Source organism: Neophocaena asiaeorientalis, unplaced genomic scaffold, assembly GCF_003031525.2.
Source record: "Neophocaena asiaeorientalis asiaeorientalis breed wild unplaced genomic scaffold, Neophocaena_asiaeorientalis_V1.1 scaffold155, whole genome shotgun sequence".
Taxonomy (NCBI): domain Eukaryota; kingdom Metazoa; phylum Chordata; class Mammalia; order Artiodactyla; family Phocoenidae; genus Neophocaena; species Neophocaena asiaeorientalis.
The window spans coordinates 7,359,030-7,385,947 of record NW_020173040.1 but is presented as its reverse complement, the minus strand read 5'-3'; the positions used below and the strand labels follow the sequence as shown (position 1 = coordinate 7,385,947).

General features: G+C 45.0%; 1 protein-coding gene across 1 annotated transcript in view; it reads left to right on the top strand.

Annotated features, from left to right (window-relative positions):
* Window positions 1-11,965: 11,965 nt before the first annotated feature.
* Window positions 11,966-26,918, top strand: part of ADAMTSL3 (ADAMTS like 3) — a 358,752-nt gene continuing 343,799 nt past the window's right edge. Inside the window, 1 exon segment of the mRNA XM_024742722.1 lies at window positions 11,966-12,034. Within this exon segment, the coding sequence (XP_024598490.1) occupies window positions 11,966-12,034 (69 nt within the window).

Here is a 26,918-nt window from a genome sequence, read left to right as displayed (position 1 = left end):
GAGAGGGGGGCTAAGAATCAAAGTGGATGTTATGGCTCCTTTAGGAAAACTTGTTCCAGTTCCTGGGATTGTCCTGGGACCAAGCATTCTTGGGGACATTCCTTTGGACTTGGAGTAATTCAGGCTTAAAGTGTTCCTCTCAGGAGCCACTTCCATTTCCCACCCCACGAGCAGGAAGAATCGGTTATGTCCACCTCCATGGAGGTGGAAGAAAGACCACCTTCCTGGGCCAGCTGTGTCATTTGCTTTACGTGCATTTTCTAGTTTAATCTTCATTAAAAACACTAAGACAAGTTGCAATGTTCCTATTTGCAGGTGAAGAAATTGAGACTTAGAGAGGGCAAGTGACTTGCTCAATGAATATCACAGAGCTCAACTCTAAAGGCTGCGCTATGTCTGTACCTGTCAGATTGATCTTTTAGCGTGTCTGCCCCACATATAACTTCTACTTTACCCACTGTGGAGGGACCCATCAGCCACCCTGAACATTGTGACCCTATCCACTGGCCACAGTCGATTGGACCAGGGATGTGCATCCACTGTTTCTTTTTCAGTAGTGATAACTAGAACCCATTTGCTACAAGTTAGGTGGTCAGTGTCTTAGTCCAGGGCCCCACCCTTGTTAATGTCTCTGGGAATGTGGCTACCCTGGCAACTAGAAGATCTCTTATGTAGTGTACAGCACTGTAAGTCTAAGCCCCCTTGGTGCCTCCCATGGGCCAGTCCCCGATGATAACTAACGACGTTGAGCACCTTCTCATATGCTTATTGGGCATGTGTGTATCTTCTTTTGTGAAGCGTCTCTTCAAATCTTTTGACCATTTAATTTAATTTATTTATTTATATATTTTTTGGCCACACCACGCAGCATGTGGGATCTTAGTTCCCCGACCAGGGATCCAACCCGCACCTCCTGCAGTGGAAGCGTGGAGTCTTAACCACTAGACCACCGGGGAACTCCATCTTTTGACCATTTTTAATTGCCTATTATTCACTTGTGAGAATTCTTTATATATTCTGTATATGTCTACATTTATATTAGTATGTTGTTCTTAGAGTATCTTAATGTTGTTTGGTCTCAGTTGTAGAACCTCTGATAAGCTATGTCGGACAACATCGTTGGACATAATTTCAGGTGGGAAATAGAATATATAGTAAACTTTAGTATTGGTGGCTGGAGTGGATTGATTAATGGCCTCCAAAAAGATATGTCCCAGTCATAACCTACAGTACCTGAAAATGTGAATTTGGAAATCAGGTCTTTGCAGATGGGGTGTTAAGATGAGATCATCCTGGATTAGGGTGGGCCCTAAATCCAATGACTGGTGCCTTTGTAATAGAAAGGAGAGGAGGATTTGTCACAGAGCCAGACACTGGGCAGGAGGCCATGGGGAAAGCATGGGAAAGCTTCCGTGGGAAAAGCAGAGAAAGATTGGAGTGATGCTCCCAGAAGCCAAGGAAGAGGCGAGGAAGGATTCTCCCCTAGAGCCTTCAGGTGGAGCACAGACTTGCTGACACCTTTATTTTGGACGTCTGGGCTCCAGAACAGTGAGAGAACTAGTTTCTGTTGCTATAAGTCACCCAGTTGTAGTCATTTGTTACTACAGCCCTAGGAAACTAATACAGTGGTGTTCATTTAGTTATTATACAGTTTCAACTCATTTCAGAGCTTTCTAGGGGCAAAATCCACCCTGTCAATGAGAACACCCAAAAATGTAGTAGTTGGTAAGGCAGAAGTAGCCTCATGAAGATGGGAAATGTCTTCTTCCAGTTGAGCATAGGCTTAATGACTAAGCCCAAGAGATTAATGGAAGAAAAATCCAAAGAGTGCTGGGGTATGTGTGGTGGACACTTCTCTTCCACTTGGGATGCCTCCTCCATGTAGACGCAGCTCCTTTCGTATGACTTTCTTTCCCTCTTTACACCCTCTAGCTCATGAGCCCTGGGTCCAGGGGGAACTTCATCTGACTGATGAGTTTAGAAAGAAGAACTGAGCAAACGTAGCTCAGCCCCTCCCCGCCCCTTCTCGGGAGCTGCTCATCAGTGGAGAGCACACGGAAAGCTCAGGAATAAAGGTGATGTGTGGTCTTCCTACACTTGGTTATTATTGCTCCATTGGTTCAAGATTTGGACAGAGGAGTTCCGTTTCTTGGTCCCCCTTGAACACCGGCACTTACTATACTTTTCATCTCAGTGAGGTTTATTATCCTACCATTTAATCCCATTTTAGTCTACATATATTTATTTGATCTATATGTCCATATTTATAACTGTCAGTGTGAAGCCACAGGAATGGTAATAGCTGAGAGCCCACAACGAGAGGACGCGGGGCTGCCTTGCTCTCAGCTATACTCCCTCTGCCTCTTGGCTCTCGCAATGCAGCTGGATGCAGCTCAGAAAATGACCGTTCTTCAAAGGCTCTTGTGACTCTTGAGATTCCAAAGATGGAGGGGTTAGTGCTCCCCAGAACCTTCACCAGAAAGGTGACACATCTTGTATACGTTAAACTGATCATTCTAAAAACCGTAGTCTCTGGTTTACATAGCGAGGAGGAAGCCAGAGGAGGAAGCTAGCAAGAGGCAGCCAGGAGGGTACCACACAGGGAGATACACCTACAGAGGGACCATTCCTGTGAGGTCCCAGGCCAGACGTGGTAAAGGTGATGCTGAGTCTCCCACAAGATACCCATGGTTTCCTTAGCTTCCTGGCAGGGTGAACGGAGGACATTCACAGTGCACAGCTCTCTTCCTTCATCACGAGGGCCATTGTCGCCAGAGCAATGGCTACTAGTGTATCTCATCAACCCGCTGAGTTTCAGTTATGGGGATAATTCCCTTCCTCAGTTTCCAGCATTCATATAGACTTTTATATAATATCCATTTAGTGATTTCAGTGGGGAATGGGTAGGATGAGTGAAACATTTGAGTTCAAATCATCTTGGATCAGAAGTCTCTACCTGACTTGACATTGCATGTCAATATCAGGGTTTTTTTTTTTGAAAGGAAAAATTCTTTTCCATTTTCTTTCTTTATGCTTTGCAGAACACTAGTCATTTTGTTCTCAATCTTCCTGACACCATACGTGAATTTGGGGATACTTGTTTCATGGAGTTTCTTTGGTTTCTTTCTTGGTTTTTAAAACAACAATAAAAATACACTGCTCTAGCACATATTTAATGAAATAGCATTTAGCAGTTTCATGGGAAAGGCTGAATAAGTCCCTCTCCTGCTTTGATGGTAAACAAGAGACCCAGGCTTGGATTGAATGTCAAACTTGCCTTGGAGGATTCAGGGGTGGGTGTGTCTTTCAGGCGGAAGTTCACAATGAAAGAGCAAAGGAACAGAGCTGAGAGAACATCCTTCAGGCCGGAGCCACTGAACCATAAGAGCAAATGGTGAAGACAAAGGCCGAAATCAAGAGTGGCTCCCAGTGATTGCTCCTTGGTTTTGGTTTTTTGAGAAAAAGAAATAAACTTGTGATATTTTCACTGTTTAGGAGAACTTATAGACATACTACATGCACATTAGGGAACATTTAGAAATTCCTTTCCTGATGAACAGATGTATGGATAGATGGTGAATGAGCTAGCTAGCTGCCTGTTTTCACCCACACTATCAACTTCCACGGCTTCAAGTATCAACCATATGCCGAGGAGTCACAGATCTAAATCTCCAGCCCAGGTTGTCTTCCTGATTCTAGACCCAGAGGCATTTCCAGCTCAAAACGTTCCAGGTGAAGCCATCATCTCTGCACTGCCTCTCTCCAGCCAATATACTCCTCTTCTTCTTATGTTCCCAGTGTCTACGAATGACACTGCCATCACCCATGGCCCATGGCAGGAATCAGGGTATCAGCCTTGACTGTCTCTCCTCTCTACCCTTTAAGTCATTCACCAAGTCTTAACAATTCTACATCTCTTACAACTGTCTCAAATCCGTCTATTTTCTTCTATTTCCACTACTACTTGTACCAGGTTAGGCCATCATGAGCTCTTGCTTAGATTATTAAAAATACAGCCAGACAAAACATTCTGTGACATAAATCATATCAATGTTTTCTTAGGTCAGTCTCCCAAGGCAATAGAAATAAAAGCAAAAATAAACAAATGGGATCTAATCAAACTTACAAACTTTTGCACAGCAAAGGAAACCATAAACAAAAAGAAAAGATAATTTACAGACTGGGAGAAAATACTTGCAAATGATGTGACTGACAAGGGCTTAATTTCCAAAATATACAAACAGCTCGTACAACTCAACAACCAAAAAGCAAACAACCCAATCAAAAAATGGGCAGAAGACCTAAATAGACATTTCTCCACAGAAGACATATAGATGGCCAATAGGCACATGAAAAGATGTTTGACATGGCTAATTATAAGAGAAATGCAAATCAAAACTACAATGAGGTACTACCTCACTCACACTGGTCAGAATGGCCATCATTAAAAAGTCTACAAATAACAAATGCTGGAGAGGGTGTGGAGAAAAAGGAACCCTCTTACACTGTTGGTGGGAATGTAAGTTGGTGCAGCCATTGTGGAAAACTATCTCATTTGCTCCTTCAGGCAGGGCTGTATCTTACCACACCGTTGTTTTCCCAGGACCTAGAACATAACCTGGCAAAAATAGATTGTCACCTAATATATATTGCATTTTGCTGCATTGAACTGAATTGTTCTCTAAGCCTAAAGCTGACTGGACATAGATGGTGGCATCTGAAGGAATTTGGTTCTTCACACTCATCCATAGAATATTTTTTGCCTGAGTCTTGGTAAAGAAGGGATAAAAATGCTTAATTGGCTATCCAAACTCTCCCAAAGTTAAGTGTGTTTTGCAAAACTTAATACATAGAAGTGTTTTTATTGAACTTATATTTGAAAAAAAGACTTTTCAAGTATTTCTTTGTGGTGTTTCCAACCCAAATACTGCCAGTCTGACAGAGTGAGGGACACGTAGGGAAGTAGACTAAACAAGTGGGTCTCATTTTGTGGTGCTCATTTTGTGGTGCGGGTGAGTGACATGCCGTGCAGCATGGGAGAAAATGCTTTTGTGCACAACTCTTGACGACTTGTAAGAAAACCGACATCACATTTTTAAACCGATATCACATTTTTAAACCGATATCACATTTTTAAACCGATATCACATTTTTAAACCGATACCACATTTTTAAACCGATACCACATTTTTAAACAAAAAAGTGTACAGAGTACTTTGCACTCTGTTATTTTTGCTCAAATTAATCAATTCTGGAGAAAAACCGTGGACTCCTAGAGTTGTCAGAGATGAGGTGCTAGGTGTGAATTTTTCAGGAAGCTAAGGGTGAATCGTTAAAGGAATATATGGTGCCTGCTTTTGTTTTCCTTTTCTTACAATCTAACCCTTTGGTGAGTTAATATTTTTCTAAAATGTAGCCTGTACTTCCATACGTCCATCAACAGAATCTAAGGAACAAGTGAATTCATAGATAACCTGGATTCATGAGCATAAACACAGCCCTGTACAATGACACTGTGATACTCTCAGGCCCCAAGATGAACAAAACTGTACCAGACTTATGGTGTCTTTTATTTCTTTTGTGCCTTTTACAGTTTTCCTGTAGCACCTTTATGCTGTTAGTATCCCTTTTCTCTGGAGGTATTCTGTCCCTTTCTAATTCTAGCCTCTAATTTACCCTTGAAAGCTAGATGACAGACATGTGAGAATTATGTGCAAAGAAAGAATCAATAGTCTCAAATGAGACATAAGTATTTGCTTATATGCAATATGCTTAAATCTGATGTCAGTTGGATGCTCAGAGGCCTTTTTTGTTCTGGTTGTGGGGAAATGAGGAGAGACTTCCAGAGCTGGGTTCTAGATTAGGAAGATGTTTCTATGTTATACAAGCAAAGTATAGAAACAATCTCTGAAGTTAAAGTGGAAGGACCTCTTAGAACTTTCTGATTTTTATATTTCACAAAATAATGGAGAAAAGTGATGCTAAGAGAGGTGAAGTGACTTACCTGGAGTCCCCCAGTGTGTGGCCAAGCCTGGACAGGTAGCACATTTCCTGACCACAGCTCCAGTGTTCTCTACACTGGCCTTGTGCCTCTGAGGGGAAGAAGATAAGGTTCTTGTCAAGGGTAAAGGGGATGAATTCAAAGGCACTAGTAAATCCACTCTTCCTAGAGTACCTATGGTTTGCTCATGTTCCATGGTAGAGTCTATGTGCACATATGTGTCTGTGTATATGTACAGGTTTATCAGAGTATGAGATGCACATAAAACTAAGGTCAGCACCTTCCTAGCCCTGGAGACCACGTGAAAATCAGCCTTGGGTCTGGGGCCTGGAGAGTTTTCTGGCCCTGAGAAGGGTCAACAAATCCCAACTCTATTCCTTTGCAGCACTTTGGGGGACTATAGCTTTCCTTTGACCAATCCCAAAGATTTGGAATTTTCTAGAAAGAGTCTGTCTAACACCACCTCACCCTCCTGACACGAGATTTTGACTGGCTCAGACCTCCAGTGCTGCAGCAGTCGTAATTCCTAAGCCTCCTGACTTGAAATGATGGATCTGGCACCTCTAAGAAGGCGTGAAATCACGGATCTGGTATGATCTGATCCCCAGCTCCTTGGAGATCTGGGTGCAGGATGAGAGGAAAAACCAGGAAGGGGGGGTGTGCCAAAGCACACAGAGCCCCTCACCAAGTAGAACCACTCCTGTCACACCTCCTCCCAGGGGCTTTTTTTTTTTTTTTTCTTATGAGGCAGAAGCCTTGAACACGTTTTATAAAGCAAATTTTTGTTCCAAAGAAGTACTCTGGACAGGCAGAAAACTATCACCACTGGCTGAGCCTGTTTCCCATGTGGGGCGGGGCACACCTGAGAAGCCAGTTGTGGTAGATGCTGTTGGTGCCGGAGCCCTGTCCAGACCCTCCTTATTGACAGGTACACCCATCTCCCAGCTTACATGAGTGTGGCAGCCCAGGGCTTATACCTGAGACCTGCTCTGGAGCATTGCCTTTGGCTCATGAGAACTGCTTAGGAGGTTCCACCGCCATCCAGTTCCAGTGGAAGCAATGTCACATGCGTACAACAACCCAGTCCTGTTGCCTGGAGACAGGGCAACTCTATGGTGTAGCTCCGGCTCCAGGATCCCTGAGGATCGGGAGAGGGCTAGACCTTCCCTGGGGCACGGGCTTGCTCTGCTCTCCGCCCTTCCCTATCCTGCATCCCTTGCTCCCTTACAGATCTTTCCTGTGAGAGCACTCTCTCGGCAATCTCGCACCCCTAAGACACCATGCTCACCTGACGTTTCCCCTGATGCATCCTTCGTTCCTACTTCAGTCAGCTCTAACTTCTATAGGATTTGCCTCCAAGGGTTCCTTTTCTCCAAGCCTCCGACACAGTCTTCTTGAGTGTGCTTTCCAAGTCCATCTCATGAGTTCTGCAACCAGAAAGAGTAATTCTGTATCAAGAACAAATTCAGGCCCAAGCCCTGAAGGGATGTCACCTCTCTCTTAGGGTAAAATACACACATACCCCAACAGAAGCATCAGAAGTTCACTAGTAGGAACTTCCCTGGTTCTGTCTCTCTCTCATACAAATGTTGCATTGTTGTGCTTGGCTGGTTGCAGCCAGTAGGCCATACAGGGAGTAGGGGTAGGAAACTCTGAGATAAGGGAAACTGGGAACTCAAGAAGATGGATTTTAGGGAGGAAATAGAACTTGGTTTCTTAGACCTCTCAGGATTGAAATGCACTGCCTTTGTCCCCAGGCGGTGGGGTTCTCATGCGGAGAGGTAGTCCAGGAGCTAGGCAGGGAAGGATCTGAGCCCCGTCCCCCATCAGAGATAGATCGGTTGGGCAGTCACACCCAGTGGCCTGATCAGACACTTTTTGGGGGTTCGTTCTCTTCTGTTCTTCCCACTCCCCAATCTTCCCCCACCTCCATGCCTTTGGCAATGTCTTGTTTAAATATTTGGGCAGGCTTCAGGGAAGAGGGGAGAGTGGGTGCAAATGACTGAGGGATGGCTCTGCATCTACACTTGGGCAGGGTGATGGAGAGCCCTCTGGGGTAGTTAGATGGTGAATCTGAGGACTGCACGTGTGAGGTCCAGCCCACACGTAGAGGAGGAGTAGAGGAGGAGTAGAGGAATTTGTGATCCTAACTCACAGTGCCTTAGCTACACACGTAGGACTGACTGCAAGACCTGCTAGGGTGAACAGGAAGGCAGAACTTCCAGCAGGGAACTGGTGTTTTCCCTTCTGCTTTTTACTACCGACCAACTGTTCCTTGAGGGGGCTGGCCTGATACTCAACGGCACTTGTGGGAGAGCAAGCCTCAGCCCTGGCCTCCCTATGTGATGTGGGTACTCCCTAGAGGCTCCAGAATCAAAAGTGCCCAAGGGAAAATGAGACAGGAGCCACTAATACTTTAGAGCAGAGCAGCTCAGATGTTTCCAACACCCCCACCAGCCCCCACTCCAGAGGCCTTCTCAGTGCCTTCCTGAGTCACAGGAAGTGCAGGGCTGCCACTGCACAAGCATGTCTCTTTGAATTCTCCATTTCATCTTGAATATGCATGTAATTTTTGCAATGGACTCCATTTGGGAATGTGAGTGATGTGAGAAGGGGTATAGTCTAGTTGCTAAGAACATGCAGTGTTTAAATCTTTCTACATCAGTCTCCTCATTTGTAAAGTGGAATAAAAGTTATACCTACCTCATAGGCTGGTGTGATGACTGAGTTAATACAAGCAAAGTACCTGGAACGGTACCTGGTGCATTGTAAGTGTTTGGAAATGTTAACATCATTATTCCTCTACCCTACCTTGATAGGAGAAGTGCAAAGTCAATCCTCATTATTTGCAGATTCCATATTTGCGAACTTGCCTATTTGCTAAAAGTTATTTGCAGCCCCCACATCAATGCTTGCAGCACTTTCATGGTCCTCTGATGAGGGGTGAACATTTTGAGTTGCCTGATATGCATTTTCCCAGCTAAGGTCCATCAAGGCCACGCTCTGCCTTCTTGTTTCAGCTCTCATACTGTAAACAAGTACCCTTTGAGGGCCTATTCAGTGCCACTTTTCACATTTTGGTCTTTTTTCTTGGTGATTCTGCTGTTTAAAATGGCCCTCCAGAGCAGTGCTGAAGTGCTGTCTAGTGCCCCTAAGCAGAAGGCGGCTGTGATGTGCCCTGTGGAGAAAATCCGTGTGTTAGATAAGATACCCGTGTTAGATAAACTTCATTCAGGCACGCGTTGTGGGTTCAGCGTTAATGAATCAATACATATTAAGCAAGATGTCTTTAAGGAGAAACACACATATGTATTGATTGGTTCACGAGAATGTGGTGACCAGAGGCTGGCAGGAATCTAACCCTGTATCTTCCCCAGGATCAATGGTCTGGTATTCCCAAATTCACTATAAAGTTCCCTTTACTTTCTAAGAACATAACTGATGATGAATAGGAGAATCGACTGTACATGGGTGCATTCTTTCTGGTTTAGCCCAGCCCCCCCCGCCCCCACCCAATGACTAGTCTCCCCACGGCCGCCCGCTCCTCTGCCTCCTTCATACTGAATGTCTTCTGCTAACTTCCCGCAAGATTCCAGCTGTTTTACATGGACCGCCCTGGAGATCCTCCTCTTGGCCAGAGGAAGTCACCGAGTTAAGAAAGGCAAGATAGGGGAGGTAGGCGTGCAGGGCCAGCTCCTCTCCGTAAAGCTCTAACACCACCTGTAATGTACCAAACACAGAACAGGCAGGAAAGCAACTTCAGAGATGAACAAATGGAGGCTTTAGAGAGAAGAGAGATATGGGCTCCAACCCTGACTTTGCAACTCGCTGTGTACAAGTTATGTTATCCCCTGGGCCTCAGCTTTCCCATCAATGAAATGGGTATAATGTTACTATCACCACGGGGCCCTTGTGAAGATAAGCTGCACATAAAGAGCTTGGCACGTGGCTGGCACACACTAGGCACCCAAGGAAATGATGACTGTGGTAGGACTTAGCCGGGGGCATAGTGAGACTTTCAATCCCGGGCCCTTGGATTTATACCTCTGAGATTAGGCCAAGGCCAGGGACAAGCGTTCCACCTTACTTCACTTCCACAAGTCCACGAGGAAATTCACCCCAGTCCCGGTGCCTGACACCCCCACCCCAAATCCCAAGCCTGGGCACCCCATGGTTTGGGCAGCTGAGCAGCTCTGTTACCCAAGCTCGGTTCATAGGAAGTGGCACCAGGTACCCGCTTACGAGGCACCCCTACTGGTCGGTCGCTGGTGGTCCCTGGCAGCCAAGAGTCCGGGTGGTGAGTCCACCGGCACTTGCACAAGATCTGCGCTGGGCGCCTCCGGAGGCAGAGGCGGCGCAGGCCGGGTGGGGCCACTGGTCTCCGACTTTGGTCTGCACGTCCCAGACGCTTCTGCGGCGCCAGGTGGGTGCTAGGAGCTCGGCGCCCGGGGGTGGGAAGGCTCTCTCCGGGGGAGCAAGACGGGGCGGTGGCCTCTGAGCGGGGTTGCGGGGCTCCGAGCGGGAGGGTGCACTGCTGTGTTCCCGGGAGTTTCAGGACCGGGGCGTTCGGCAAGGCTCGGAGATCTCGGGCCAGGCAAACTCCCGTGGGGTCCCGGTGGTTTGGGGGAGAGACATTCAGGGGCGCTTGACTGCGGGGAACTCCACCGGGTTGGGGGTTTTCAGATTTGGGGCTTTCTAGGTAGAAAACGGGCTGACAGCACCTAGTGGTCTTGGGCGTCGGAAGGTCCGGCCGGTTGGCTAGTGGGATGCGAGCGCCTAGAGCGCCAGGGGCTGAGTGACGCGCCCGCTGTGGCAAGTGGACGTGCGGGACTGGGACGCGGCGGCGGCGGGGGCCCGGGGGCTGCGAGGCGGCGGGTAGTCGGGGGGAGTGCGCGCCGGGACGGCTGCTGTGAGCGAGCGAGCGAGCGAGCGAGGGGGCCGCACGGTCCCAGGGCCCCGCACTGGCCGCCTCCCTTCGGCCCAGAGTCGCCGCCTCAGGTCGGAAACAGCAGCACATTTGCGGATCGCATTAGGCCAGGCCCTTAATGCTTTCTCCAGATGGAGAGAAGCCACCGACCCGCCCCCGGACACCGGCTCCGCCAAGGCGCCTGCGAGGCGAAGCGAGAGGCGAGGGTGACCTCGGCTTTTCGGCTTTTCCAGGCTCGCCTCGTTCTGATTTCCCTGCAAACTGTCAGGAGAACTCTGAAGAAAGCCCCTGCTGCCCTCCTGGTCTCAGAGGGCCTCTGCTGGTTTGCCCTCATCTACTTTTAGGAGATTGTGCTAGTATGGCTCTGAGGCTGTGCCCTCCGAACCTCCCTTAACTCAACTCTCAGGCCTCTCTCCGAACCTCCCTTAACTCAACTCTCGGGCCTCTCTGGCTGCCGGGCTGAGGCTCCGAGGATGAACGGTGTCCTCTGGTGGGGAAAGCCTTGAACCGTCAGAAGACCTACATTCCAGTCCTAGAAAAGTCACCGTCTTGCTGTGTGACCTTAGGCAGTTCCCTTCCCCTCTCTGGGCTGGCTTAGTTGGGCTTAGACTCAGTTTTGCCTGAAGCAGCGAAAGCTGGTAGGTGCCCTAACCCTTGGCTCCATGCAGGCTTCCTGAGTGGGATGCCGATAGCCACACCCTGCTGCTGACAAATGGGCTGGGAAGTGGCTGGTGAAGAGATGGCTCAGCTTCTGGAGGGCTGGAGGTACGGGTTGCACACTGGAGGCTGGTCTGGCTGCTCTCCTGACTTTGATGTGGACTCCTCCTAAAGAGAGCCCCAGAGAGCCTGTACCCTGTAATAGGTAGCTCCATCCTGGGCCAACACAAACCTTTCCAAGATATTATGTGGGGCTCAGGGTTCCTCCCTTTGGTTGGTCTGTTAAGTCATGAGTGCTGCCACTGGGTCCAGAGCTGATTGGAAACCAAATCTTTCCTCCTTTTTAGGCTGCAAGTGAGCTCCCCAGGAGACCGGACTCCATGGCTTCCTGGAAGAGCCCCTGGTGGCTGCTGATATGGATGGTCTTCATGCACTCTGCCCTCCTGCAGGTAATCAGGAGGGGAAGGGGAATGGTAGGCATCCCTCTGTTTACTTAGGAGTTTCATTCTAGATCACCTAAGATGTGGTATGATTAATGTTAATCTTATACCAAAGAGAATCTAATTGTTTCTTACCTCCAGCAAATGGTATTTCTGGTTGGCTTAGCTGTAAGCATAATCCAATCCCTTGGGTCCTCTCCGAGTCCTAATACCACTGTGCCTTGATACCACTGTGGATGCTATATATGAGTGATAACTTGGGGCTGTGGTGGATCCTGTCTTTTTCGGTCTGGAACGGCTGTCTGCATGTGTACTGTAGAGACTTGGCTGCTATAGGCCAGGACACAATGACTGGGCAGAGGCCAGGCTGTGGCATTAGCTCAGCCACTAAATAAGTATTGTGTTCATGTCTGTCAACACATATCACGCTGTTTTGCAGTCCTCCCTCCCTCTTCTCTCCCTTCCTCCCTCCCTCCCTCCCTCCTCTCTCCCTTCCTCCCTTCCTCCCTCCCTCCCTCCCTCTCTCTCTCCCTTCCTCCCTCCCTCTCTCTCTCTCTCTTGCTTTCTTCAAATGCTCTTTTTAATAACTGTCACCCAGAGCCACGGGCCCATGGGTTGAGCCCCTGGGCAGGGCTGGTGGCCAGACCCTATCAGCTTCCAGTGGCACTACAGGGCTTTCCTAAAATGAAGCCTGGAGTGGGCTGGCAGCGGGTCCCTGGAAGGTCCTGCCTACTGGGGCTGCGCATGGTCCCAGCTGCAGCATCTCTCGGGCGCCGGGTTACAACGTGGAATACTTCCTCAAGGGCACTCATGGTCAGGAGTCTGGCTGCTGCCTCGTCCAGGAACCAGCAGAATTTCCCAGCTCAGGGCTGGACCAGGGCTGCGGGGAGCGGGTTTTCCTGCTTGTCGCCCAAAACGCTCTTCAGAATGTCTGCCTTGCCTGCTGTAGTCGCCACAAAGACGACACTTGGAGCTGCCTTCAACACGGGAAGTGTGAGGCTTCTGGGGAGTCGCCGATGGGGGGGCCACCAAATTCCCCACTCCTGCAGCAGGGGAGTGGCCGGGGAAGAGTGAGCAGGTGTGGCCATCGGGACCCACACCCAGAATCAGCAGGTCAAAAAGCAGAATGGAGTCCCCTCGGAAGGCCTGTCTCACCTCCTAGGCATAGTCCTCAGCCGCCTCCTCCACAGGCAGCGCGGGGTTAATGGTGATCACCTGGTTGGCGGGGCTGGGCAGTGTGGAGAGCAGGTGGGGCTGCTGGAGGCCATCAGTGCTCTCGCAGTGCTCCAAGCGCATGTCGGAGAAGCCCAGCGTCCAGCACGCAAGGCCGGCAGGCCCGGTGGAGGCAGTGGCAGTGGGTAGCTTGTGGGCCCGCATCGATTCGAGGCTGCTGCTGGACAGACCGAGCGCCAATTGGCCTTGGCCCCGCGCCAGGCGCTGCACCACCAGTTGTGCCAGTGACGGACCCAGCTCCTGTGGGCTTGAGAAGACCAAGAAGAGGCTGCCAATGCACCTGCACTGCAGTCTTTACTTTAGCATCCTGTCTTTCCCACCAGCCCCAGGGGGACCCAGCTCAAGCATCGCATCCTCATTTACCCACTGGACAGACTCAAACGAATGGAGCTAACGTTGCCTGAGAGACAATAGGGAATGGCGGGGACTGTGGCAAAGTTGATGGTACATTCTCCATCTATTAAGAGCAACCTCTACTCGACTGCAGCTGATCATTGCCAAGGGAGAATGCAAACTCAGGATTGCTGGATCGTACTGTTTAGCAAGATAGCTGGTTATCCAGACTTCCTATGCTATCTCTCAGTTGTTAAAGCATTGAAAGCCAGACATATATATTTGTAGACTAGATTCAGCCAAGCAGTTTGTACCCCCAGATCTAAAGGTACAGAGCACATCTTAGTATTGTGTCCTGAGGTATGCTGCTAGCCCATACCGTACCTTGTGTGAATTAGAACATGCTGGTCCATACGGTCTCTTGTGTGAATTAAAGCAAGGCAAACCCTCCTTGCACATGTAACTTCTCATTACATGGCTTGGTGGCCTCTGTACTCCCAGGGCTGGCAAAGGGCCTGGCGTGTAATAAGGGCTGTAACGTCTATTAGATGAGCATATACACATATATAAAGAGATACACCCTGGGATAGATTAATCAGACTTCTCTGCTTCTCATTTCACTCTTGTACTTAGTGTTTCTAAGGCCTCTTTCAGCTCCAGTGTCCCATGATTTCAGTGACTCATGCAGAGCTGGTTAGTGAGGTAAATCTTCTCCCCCATTATTTATTTTATTGGTGCTATCCCATATTCACATTTCAATAGATAGCTTTTATTAGAACAAATGTTAATATTTTCAGGGTAACTTTAGGATTTCTGTGGTCAGCGAGGTATAGTGTTGGGGCAAAAGGATGGAGACTTGCTTTTCCATCCCATCAGCAGATCTGAAACAGGCTGTGAGAGCTCCAGAGATTTGTTCCTGGTCAAATGAGGCTGAGGCTTCAAGGCACTGAGTTTCATTTTGCCTTCTTCCACCCTATAAAATTTAAATGTGTTTTGAGGCAGTCTGTTGACCTTTGGCCAAGGGCAATGTTTGCCCAGCTTGAATCACGCACTGACCTCTTTTGCATTTTTCCATATCTTTGTGCCGCTGCAGTGTTGTTTCCATGTATTGGGGCAGTGTGCACAGCAGGCTGTAAACGGAGATTTCAGGCCAGCGCTCTTCATCATCCACAGCATCAGCTGTTGGAATCCCAGCTTCACCACTTCAAGGCCTGTTACACAAACGTCTCTGCATCTCAGTGTCCACATTTGTAGAGAGGGGGTGTCTACCTCATAGAATTTTCTGGAGGAGTTAATCCATTGTGAAGAGGAAAAAAGTAACAAACAAAATGAAAACTGTCTGGCATGTAGTAAGTGTACTAAGTCAGTGCTGTTGCTGTATTAACCCTTTGAAACAAGCAAGGTGCCTGTGATTTCTGCTGGGGATGTGGCTGGTCCCATCACGGGGCCTGGAGAATGTTCTAGTGAAGGCTAAGTCAGTTTGGGGCGCCCAAGGGTTGGACACTTGGTTATCTCCCTAGGGTCAGCCTGAGTTTGAGTCAAAGCTGCTCCTCCGAGGTATCTTGGGATTTGGGTGTTTGGGGGGCCCTTGGGGGTCTTCTTTGGTCTCTCCCCTTCCTTATAAGTGCTGCCACCAGGAGGCTGGTGGAGAGTTAATAGCCATGTGAGGCTGAGCTGCAAGGAGCAAGGACTGTGCCAACTCATTTAATAAAAACTAGATTTTCTTTTTTAAATCAGCTAAAACTGAAACCTTTATATTCACTGGCCGCAAATAATTGTGATAGATTGCAGAGCAAGCCATGAGGTCAGCAGTCTTGTGTTTCACTAACTCGCTCTTGACTGTTTCTGGAGGAGCTCACCGTTTCCCTCACTCAGGCAGCTGGAAAGGCCTCCCATCTTCCGGTTACACCCTGGCCCTGGAAGCTTCCTGTTGCTCTGGGCCTGCTCCTTAGGGACCCTGATCTTCCCTGAGAAGACAGGTGCTGCTGTTCCAACTCTCTCTTCCAGCCTTCTTCATTGAGAAGTCTCAACTCGGGGGGATATAAGTATGGAGCAAACCTTGGGTTCCAGCCCTGCTTTGCCAAATCCATTCCATTTCCATGCCTGCATGCAATCTTGGGCAGATTCCCTTTCATTTATTAAAAGTCCAGTCCAATTTAAAATTTTGATTTCCTGCTTGATTTAAATCTTATCTCCCTTCTGTCTAGTCTAGCCTTGACACGTGGCTCCAGGTACCTGAAGTGGGGTCGTACTGTGGTCCATTCTCTTCTCACCTCAACCAGTGGTAAGGACTGGTGTGGGCCTCTTTCTTCCTTTTAGTTATTCTCGGTCCAGCTTTCCTGGGGTTGGGAGCAAGGAGAGGGGATGGGGAGAAGGTCAAACAGCTCTTGACTTAACTGGATGCCTCTCTCTGGTAGTTGTCACCGTCTCTAGCTCTCGTTGACTCTCTGCCCTCTGGGTAGCACATGTACGTTCTTCAGAGGGCTCTGCAGGACCTGCCTTTCCTGAAGCAGGAGGTCCAGCTCCGGCTTGCCTTGTGCTGCTGGGATCTTCTTGCCTCCGGGCAACCGTGTTGGGTGGGGTGCTGGCAGGATGGTTTAAACCCGGATCCTTTGGTGTTGTCCACTTAATCCACAGGAAGTGCTCACATCCTTGCTGTGCAGTTGGTGGGGGTGTGGGATGCTCCAGCGCTGGCTCCTCTCTCTGTCCTGCCAACTCCCTTCAGTTCTCTGGTCCTTGCTCTGCTAGGACAGATCAGTGGATCCAGTCTAAGCTCATGCCTGTCTGGAGAGTGGATTGCCAGTCTCTCCTTGCAGGCATCCCCAGTCTCAATGAGTGATTCTTTTTTTTCTTCAATACATCTCAGTCCTTCTTCTTAGAGGGGAAGGAGTGAGGTGGTAGCTGGTATCCCTTCTTAGGGAGCTCTCAGGGAGAGGTCACCTTATGTTGGTAGCCCTCTTTAGAATGTGTGTACTTAGCTCCTCTTTATCATGAGCTTTGCCCCCTAAATTCCAGTGTTTTGGCATTGGGAAGGGTCAACATCTTGATACTAAAATTAGACACATTGGTTCTGGTCCTAGGGCCATGCTGGTCTTGGTGGTAGTTCTGGTCTCTGATTCCAGTGGTTCTGGTCTGATGTTTTAAGTATTGTTACGTTAGGTGGTTCTGGTCTCAGAGGTTCTCTCTGGCATTGTTCTTGGTCTTGTCGCTGTTTCTGATCTTAATCATTATGGTTTTTATCAGTCCTGGGGTTGGGAGTGATTCTGGATATCTTGGTGGTTCTGGTCTTGGTGGTGTTTTTGTCTCCGTGGCTGTTACCACAGTGGAAGCTCCCGTATTAGTAGTTCATGTCTTGGTGTTGGCTGTGGTCTTGGTGGCAGTTCTCCCGCTGTGACACCACCAACATTAATCCCAACGTTCACTTTCACTCCATCTCCTTTAAATCAGAAGTCAGAATCCACACTTGGGTGTTTGTTGTGAGTTACAGAAATCCCCTGCCTCCTCCAAATCACTCTTCTGACCCAGGAGAAGGAGGTGGCACATTCAGTCTGAGACGGTGGCCTGTGTCAGTTCCCTCGTGACTGAATTGGGTTCTCCATGAGCCTTGGTTAGAGATCCATAAACACTTGGATTCACCCTTTACAATAGCTTCTTATGATATCAATTAATTTGTGGTAGGACCTTTTGTTTTTTCATCCTTTTCATCTGTTTCTCTCTTTGTTCTCATATGCGTGATCGCCGTATCTTCTGATCATCCTTCCACAGAACTCTCCAGGCGAGTTCTGTGACACTTTTCCTGCTGTTCCCTATGCAGGGAAGACGTTTAAGAGAAGAACAATCAATTGATTGAGCTCATTGTCATCACTTGACACTCTGTGTCTAGAGGCCCTGACTGCTAGCAGATAAATTATGCAAATAAAACATTTAAATTGTAGAAAAATTGGGAGCTTCCCTGGTGGTGCAGTGGTTAAGAATCCACCTGCCAGTGTAGGGGACACGGGTTTGAGCCCTGGTCCGGGAAGATCCCACATGCCACAGAGCAACTAAGCCCATGCGTCACAGCTACTGAGCCTGCACTCTAGAGCCCACGAGCCACAACTGCTGAGCCCGCGTGCCACAACTACTGAAGCCTGTGCGCCTAGAGCCCGTACCCTGCAACAAGAGAAGCCACCGCAGTGAGAAGCCCCACGTACTGCAACAAAGAGTAGCCACCTCTCGCTGCAACTAGAGCAAGTCCGCACGCGGCAACAAAGACAACAGCGCAGCCAAAAATAAATAAAAATAAAATAAATAAATTTATTTTTAAAATTTTAGAAAAATAGAAGACATAGATAAATGAAAGGAAAATCAGAATTCAAAAAAGTGCCTTAATACGACTGCCCAGATAATAATTATTAACATTTTCATTTCCAGACTTTCTTAATACATAAATATGATATAAATATATGTATATGTTTCGATAAATGGAATCATGCTAAACATACTGTCTCATGCATCATTTTTTTTAGTCATTATGTCATGAACATCTTTCCGCATATATAACTGCATTTTTGTTTGCAATGGCTGTGTTCATTGCACTTTTGGATATACCACAATACTGTAATTTGTTTAAACGCATTCTTTCATTACTGGACAGTTGGGTTGTTTCCAGGATGGTTTGTTCACTTCTGTTTGTTATCAGCCATCTGTAGTGACCTTTGTATACTCGTATTTTTGATCACTTATTTGAATATTGCCTTAAAATAATGTTTTCTTAGTGGAATATGCTTTGCTGCACACTTGGTAGACATTGTGGTCTTCTTCCTCTTCCCCCTGTTTTATTTTGGGTAGAGTTTTCCAGCACTCTGGGTTTTATGTTATAAATGGACTTCCGGTGTGACCGCATCCTCTACGGTGATCTTGGTTGCGTATTCCAAACTGCTCTGACACCAGAGGTGGAGTCCGAGCAGAAAGACCTAAACTTGTCCTGGAGGCAGACTCCACCTTATTACCAAGTTGCCGGAGTTATCCGATAGTTACAGAGTCATTGCATAGAGCTGGTGAGAATCCAGTGGGAGAATGAAAGGGAGCTCTTTCCTTGTTTGTCGTCTGTGACACCTACACTCCCTTTTCTCTTCTACCTCTCTGACCTTTCCATCTCAGGCTCTCTTTTTGGCTCGTCTCTGGCTCTCTTTAAAAGCTGCTTTATTCCAGAGTTCTGCCCTTTGTCCTCTTCTTCTCTCTCCACGTGCTCTCCCCAGGCAGCCTCAATCACTCTGCTGGTTCTCTCTCCAGAAGCTCCTGCCTGGGGTTATCACTGGAGGACCCAGGTCTCATAATGATTCAGGCTTTCACATTTAGGCTTTTGATGTTCTCTTCAAATAAGATTATATATACATTGAAAAGGTAAAAAAACTGTCTATTATTCTACATCAACAGTTAAATGTAAACATTGAAAATAGAACACAATTTTGATAGCTTAGTTTTGGCCTTCCTCCCTTCCTTCCTCCCTCCCTCTCTCTCTCTCTCTTTTTCTTTCTTTCTTTGTCTCTCCCTCCCTCCCTTCCTTACTTCCTTCTTTCCTTCCTTTGTTCCTTCCTTCCTTCCCTTCTTTCTTCTCGGTAACCTCACTAAAATGGAAGATGCCCAGTATCTCTGAGAGGTTTCTGTCAGCCTCTTCCATGAGCTGCAGACCAGTATATCTGTAAGCTGCTACTTACCTCCACCAGGATATTCCTTGCGGGCCTCAGACACAATATTTCCTAAATGGAAATCCTCACCACCCACCCAGCTCTGTGTCAGTGCCTGGATTCTCCATCTTCTAGTCATTTGACCCAGAATCCTGGGGCCACTCTAGATGCCTTCTTCTCTGTTGCCCCTGCCCTGTACCCATCCGGCCACTAACTTCCATTTGTTCCATCTCAGAAATATCTCTTAGGGACTTCCCTGGTGGTCCAGTGGTTAAGACTTCACCTTCCAATGCAGGGGATGTGGGTTCGATCCCTGGTCAGGGAGCCAAGATCCCACATGCCTTGCGGCCAAAAAACCAAAACATAAAACAGAAGAAAATTGTAACAAATTCAATAAAGACTTTAAAAAAAGAAAGAAGGAAATGTCTCTTCAATCTGTTTTGTCCTCTTTGTTTCCACTGACACTGTATGTCTGAAGAGTAGGGTATTTGACAGCATGGGGTATGAAATAAGGATGAACAAAGACAGTTTGTGGCTACACTGGGGACGACCTTGCTGAGCACTAAATAAATTAATGATAAAGAGGACTTGATTCAATGGGCAGCATGGAGTCCTGTGGGCGTTGACCAGGAGGTGATGGGAGACACCAGTAAGACTCCATTGGACCACTGGGAGCACACTTGAGTGAAAGATACTTGGGATGCCGCTGGCACCAGTGCAGGTTGGGACTGATGAGAACTTCAGCTCAGTTCGCAAGAGAGTATGGGGCCATGGGGAGGGGGGTGTAGTCCTCAGCAAGAGGATGTGATTATGGGCACCATTTTAGAACCTGAAGGGATAGAACTTGACAAGTGATTATGTGGGACGGAGAGAGAAAGAGGGAAGAATTGAAGATTCCTTTAGGTTCTGAGCTAGTTTTAGGGACACACGAAGGTGAAAATTCACCCTGATCTTGTGAAATTGTCAGTTATGTTTGAGAGAGTAGCTTCAGGGGAAGCTGTGGATTGCAAAATGTGAGGAACTGAATAAGCCTCTTTAATAAGTTGTGCTGGGAAAACTGGGCGGTTACATGTAAAAGCATGAAATCAGAACACTCCCTAACACCATACACAAAAATACACTCAAAATGGATTAGACACTTAAATGTAAGGCCAGACACTATAAAACTCTTAGAGGAAAACAGGCAGAACACTCTATGACATAAATCACAGCAAGATCACCTCCTAAAGAAACAGAAATAAAACCAAAAATAAACAAATTGGACCTAGTGAAACTTAAAAGCTTTTGCACAGCAAAGGAAACCATAAACAAGACGAGAAGACAACCGTCAGAATGGGAGAAGATATTTGCAAAGGAAGAAACTGACAAAGGATTAATCTCCAAAATATACCAGTAGCTCATGCAGCTCAGTATCAAAAAACAACCCAATCCAAAAATGGGCAGAAGACGTAAATAGACATTTCTCCAAAGAAGATATACAGATGGCTAACAAACACATGAAAGGATGCTCAACATCACTAATCATTAGAAAAATGCAAATCAGAACCACAGTGAGATATCACCTCACACCAGTCAGAATGGCCATCAACAAAAAATCTACAAACAATGCTGGAGAGGGTGTGGAGAAAAGGGAACCCTCTTGCACTGTTGGTGGGTATGTAAATTGATACAGCCACTGTGGAGAACAGTATGGAGGTTCTTTAAAAAACTAAAAATAGAACTACCAGACCACCCAGCAATCCCACTACTGGGCATATACCCAGAGAAAACCATAATTCAAAAAGACACATGCACCCCAGTGTTCATTGCAGCACTGTTTACAGTAGCCAGGACATGGAAGCAACCTAAGTGTCCATTGACAGATGAATGGATAAAGAAGATGTGGCACATATATACAATGGAATATTACTCAGCCATAAAAAGAAACGAAATTGAGTTATTTGTAGTGAGGTGGGTGGACCTAGGGTGTGTCATACGGAGTTAAGTAAGTCAGAAAGAGAAAAACAGGTACTGTATGCTAACATATATATGGAATCTAAAAAAAAAAATGGTTCTGAAGAACCTAGGGGCAGGACAGGAATAAAGACGCAGATGTAGAGAATGGACTGGAGGACACAGGGAGGGGGAAAGGTAAGCTGGGACGAAGTGAGAGAGTAGCATTGACATATATGCCCTACCAAATGTAAAGTAGATAGCTAGTGGGAAGAAGCTACATAACACAGGGAGATCAGCTCAGTGCTTTGTGACCACCTAAAGGGGTGGGATAGGGAGGGTGGGAGGGAGACGCAAGAGGGAGGGGATATGGGGATGTATTTATATGTATAGCTGATTCACTTTGTTATATAGCAGAAACTAACACATCATTGTAAAGCAATTATACTCCAATAAAGATGTTAGAAAAAAAAAGGAAATATGTAATACTCTTTGAGAAGGAAACAGGATCATTAGGAAGTTTCTTCTGAGCAAAGTGAACACTTCAGTATATATGCACTGCAAAGGGAGGCAGCAAGGAGAAAGGGAGGGATTAAAGATCCAGGAGGAAAAAACCAATTGTATGCAGTTATTTCATAACAGAGAAAAAAAAAAGTAGGCAGTGTTTCCCCTCTGCATTGCTAATGGATCCTAAAGCAGCAGAGCTAACATCTTTTGGAAACCACATTTCAAGGTTTATGATTGTGATTGCTCTCAGTTTATTTTTACAAAGATGCTAATTTCCGTAAATAGCATGGAAGCGTAAAGCAATTTCCTCTCCCAAGTATTTTATGCAATTACTTTCTGGAATTTGTCAGCACTGAACAGCTCCAGCTAATGTATGCTATAAATTATTGTGGTCAAATGCTCAGAAATTCATCTGTTCTCCAAGCCTTCATTTACAAATATAATAGCATGTTAGTTTGAAAAAAAATTTTTAAAAGGAAGAATTACTCTATTTTATTAATAAAAACTCATTTATAGTATTAAAGGACTCTTTAAATTCTCTTTTGAAATTTTCATTTTCCCCCTGATTTAAAAACATAAACATATTCATTATAAAAAAAATGTGGAAAACACAGGAAAGGACAAAGATGAAAAAAACCACCTTTCATTCTAACAGTTGTTAGGATCTTGTTGTGTACATTTCCAATATTCTTCTTAGAATATTAACATTTATATGTATCTTTTAAAAAGTGGTTACACTGTATTTTGATTATAGCTTTGTAAAGATTTAACAACATGAGGAATATTTCTACATGTCATTAGATATTTTTATATTTATTATAATATTTAATGTCTTCATAGTATTGCATCATTTGGTGTGCTGTATTTTATTAACTAATTCTTTTACTGCTGAACATTTAAATTCATCAGTTTTTTGCTGTTGCAAATAATGCTGCTATGAAAATATGTTTGCAGATCCATCTTTGCTCGCATTTATGATTATTTCCTTTGAATACATTTCTAGGAAAATATTTATTGACGCATAATCTTGGGGTCAAAAGCTATGTGCAGTTTTAAGACCTTTGATTTATACTATCAAGTTGCCTTTCAGAAAGCGTCTAGCAATGTGTACTCTTTGCAATAGTTGGCAATATAAGATTTAAGGCAATCTTAGTATTGAGAGATTCTTAAAAATACTTTTGGGCCATTTGTATTACTGCTTTTGTGTATGGTCTCCTTGAGACATTAGAAACAGAATAAAAGATTTTATCTTCATATTTTTGCCTATTTTTCTACTGAGAATTTCTCATTAATTTGTATGTGGCTTTTTATATGTAAAGAATATGAGTCTTTTGTCTTTAATATGCTGCAAATAATTTCCCCATTTTGTCATTAATATTTTAATTTTATTTATGTTTTTGATAAATTGACATTTAAAATTTTCAAGTCACCTAGTCTAGGAGGTCTCAATTTAAGAATTCTTTGCCTTTGCATCATGCTTAGAAATAAACTCCTACTGAGAGAAAATAGGTGTAATCTATGTTTTCTTCTAGTCTTATATTTCTTTTTAAACATTAAAATTTCTGTCAGTTGCTTCCTGTGCTAATATCATACTTTTAAAGTTCTTATAGCTTTGTAATGTGTTTAGTAACTACTAAGGCATGACTCTTCTCTTCAGTATTATAGTTTTGCCCAGTCCAGAAGGTCTTTAAAGTTATTTGGGCAAGTTCCAAGAACAAAAACCCTGTTGTTTTCAATGGCAATGGCATAATGGAGGTGTAACACGTTCCTTCCCTCAAAACTATATAAAACAAACAAACAGCAACAAAAAGAATGAAGTTTATCTCCATTAAAACAAGGAGATGGTACCTGTTTGTAAACATGAACTCTGAAGTACTGTTTTCTGAGTACTGTGAAATCTAGACCTGAGTGAGAGAGGACCCTGCAGGCTGACATGTGTCTCCTTGCATTCTGAGCAGGACAGAGGTTTCCCTGACGATGACTGTCACAAATTGTGCCTATCTAGTAAACTTTTGGTAAGAAGAGTGAAATTGGGGGCCTTGATGGGACACAAAAATAAATGGGTATTGTCCCCAAAGAGGCCTGGTTTGACACCAAAAATGGCAAGGGACATAGAGTTGAAGGGGAGAATTGCTGACACAGAATTTTTATCATCTAGTTGTACAACATAACCTCCTACAGGGAGAGACCGCAGAAGGTGGAGTGGGATAACGTAGGGAGGAAGAAAACAGCACTTTTCTGACCAAAATGCTGTGGAGTAAGGGGGTTTCTCGAGAACCTCCCTGACTGTTGGATGTTGAAAATAAAAGGAAGGTGTAGCTCTAGAGAAAAGGAAAGCACGTCTTTAGTAAGAGAAAGAGCCCGACCGCGGTGCAGAATCGAAGCTGTGGGCTAGTCTAGTTCACCCCGTCTCATACCTCATGTCCTCCTCCTGCCGTTTTTCAGCCAACAGCCGATCCCATTACAAACAACAGAGATAGAGCGTGTGCCATGGAGTAAGCAACTGGGGACACGCTAGACAGAGTGGGTCTCCTATACGATGAAGTAGAAAACAAACATACACGTGATTATAGAAAAATGGTAACAGAGGAGATCTAACACACGTTAATATTTCTTAAAAAGAACAGGAAAGAATTCAACAGTATAATCAAAGAAAGCTTTTTCCAGTCTTTTTCTTAAGCTCTTTGTCAATATTGATTCTGTATTTTTTGTCATTGAGTATTACTGAAGAGAACTCTGGCCAGTCTGATTTTGAACCCTTGTGTGTGCCTCACTTTGTCTGCCATGATGCGTACATGACTTCTCCCTTACTCCAAAGTCCATATTTTCATCTGGACATATTGTAAATAATTTTTAATCTTCATAAGCATGTGTGCATGTGTTTCAGGAAAGGTTTTTTAATGTGGTCCTCAAATCTGTAATGTTTTTACAGTTTTTGCCATTTTTTTCCTAAGCTTACTTTTTCTGTTGTCTTAAAATGTTTTCTTTAAATTCTTGTATTTCTTCCTGAACTTTTTTAAAGCAAGATCAGGTTGTTCATAATTTATTTGTGATTTTTTTTGGAGTAACTTATCTAGAGATATGTGTTCATTGATTGCATTTTGCTTATATTTGTTTCTGTTTTTTACAATTTGTATGCATTGATCTTGTGAGGGTTCTGTTCTGATAGGGATCCTCTTTTTAATGGGGCTCTGCTCCATGGGTCTCTCATCCTTCTTCTTAGATGAGCAGGCTGAGAAGAACATGTTCTTCTCATGGTGATAAAAGAGACACATGAGAGCAAGTCCAAAGGCATAAGGGTCTTTCTTATGCAGTCTGCTTGTGTCATTTCTGTAAAACCCCACTGGCTGAAGCAACTCACATAGCTGAAGACACAGTCAGAGGTAGGGACAGAGCAGGTTGTATGGCCAAGTCCAAAATTATTGGGGTGGGCTGGATAAAGAAGATGTGGTACATATATACAATGGAATATTACTCAGCCATAAAAAGGAATGAAATAGTGCCATTTGCAGAGATGTGGATAGGCCTTAGTTTCATACAGAGTGAAGTAAGTCAGAAAGAGAAAAACAAAAATCATATAATATCACTTGTATGTGGAATCTAGAAAAATGGTACAGATGAACTTATTTGCAAAGCAGAAATAGAGATACAGATGTAGAGAACAAACTTATGGATACCAAAGGGGGAAGGGGGGTGGTATGAATTGGGAGACTGGGATTGACACATATACGCTGCTACATATAAAATAGATAACTAATGAGAACCTACTGTATAGCACAGGGAACTCTACTCAGTGCTCTGTGGTGACCTAAATGGGAAGGAAATCTAAAAAAGGGGAGATATGTGTATACGTATAACTGATTCATTTTGCTATACAGCAGAAAGTAACACAACATTGTAAAGCAACTATACTCCAATAAAAATTAATTAAAATATTAAAAAAATAGAACTGACTAAATTATAAGCCTCCCCCCAAAGAACCCTCACAAAATTATTGGGGTGGGCAAGTCTGCTCCTCCCCTAGAGATCATATGTATGTGTGGGGTGAGGGGTAGGAGTGAATATTTTTGAATAATTAATCTACTCTAATCTGGCAAAGCCAGGTTTTTCATTGAGGCAGTATAGTGCCAGAGAGCACAGTTGAGTTGCTACACTCACACCACCATCACAAACTAACATTACTGATTTGGGAAGAGTCGGCACTAATGAGGAATTGTAGCCAAGTCTCACCTCGTGACGTGAAGCCAGCTTTACTTCATGAGATAGGTGTTCCTCTTGGATAGGGAGGCTATGATACATTCCTTCCCATCTTACTCATAACTTTAACTCTAGCCTTAAATCTTAGTCTGTTGCAAGTAGAAGTCTAGAAATTGATTCCTCTCAATCCCCTAGTTCAGTGTTACTTCAGCTTTTTGACTGAAAAAACCCACAGGAGGAAGTGCATTTTACATCATGACTCAATGCATGTACACATCTATGCATTCATATTTTTGGAACAAAAGTTTCAAGAAACAATGCTAATTCTTTCCATGAGTGGTTCACTGTGATACCTGTTTTTATACCCACTCCATTCCAGTTGGTTCTATGACAAAATGACTGGTTAAGACCCAATTCATCACCTACTCATGGGCTATATTTACAGTTTGAAAAAAAACACTGCCCTAGTTAATAGACCCCATTCTCCATCGACTTTTGTGTGTGTTGATTTTCCTCCTCTGATATTTGGCTGGAGGGAGGGGGTTGATAAATGAGGCTCCTAGTACAGCTTCCGAATTCTGATTGGCCATCACCTAGTGTAGCTCTGCTTTCCTGGGGCTCTATGTTCCCCCACGCAACCAACTACTGCCAATAGTGTCCATTTAAAGCTACAATTTCCAATACGCTTGGTCACTAGGGTTCTTCAGAGCTATCTAGATTATCATATTCTTTTACTTGTATGACCTGCTAACATGATGAATCATATTAATAGGTTTCCTAATACTGAATCATCCTTGTGTTCCCGGCATTAACTGTGCTTGGCCATGATATACTGTCTCTTTAATATTCAGCTGGATTTGGCTTGCAAATATTTTGTTGAAAAGTACTACATCTGTATTCATAAGTAATGTTGGTTGGTACTATATTTTCCAGGTTTTTAATATAAAAATTTTTGTTAACTTTATAAAATGGATTGAAACATTTTCCATCTTTTTCTCTTTTCTGGATCAGTTTAGCACAGG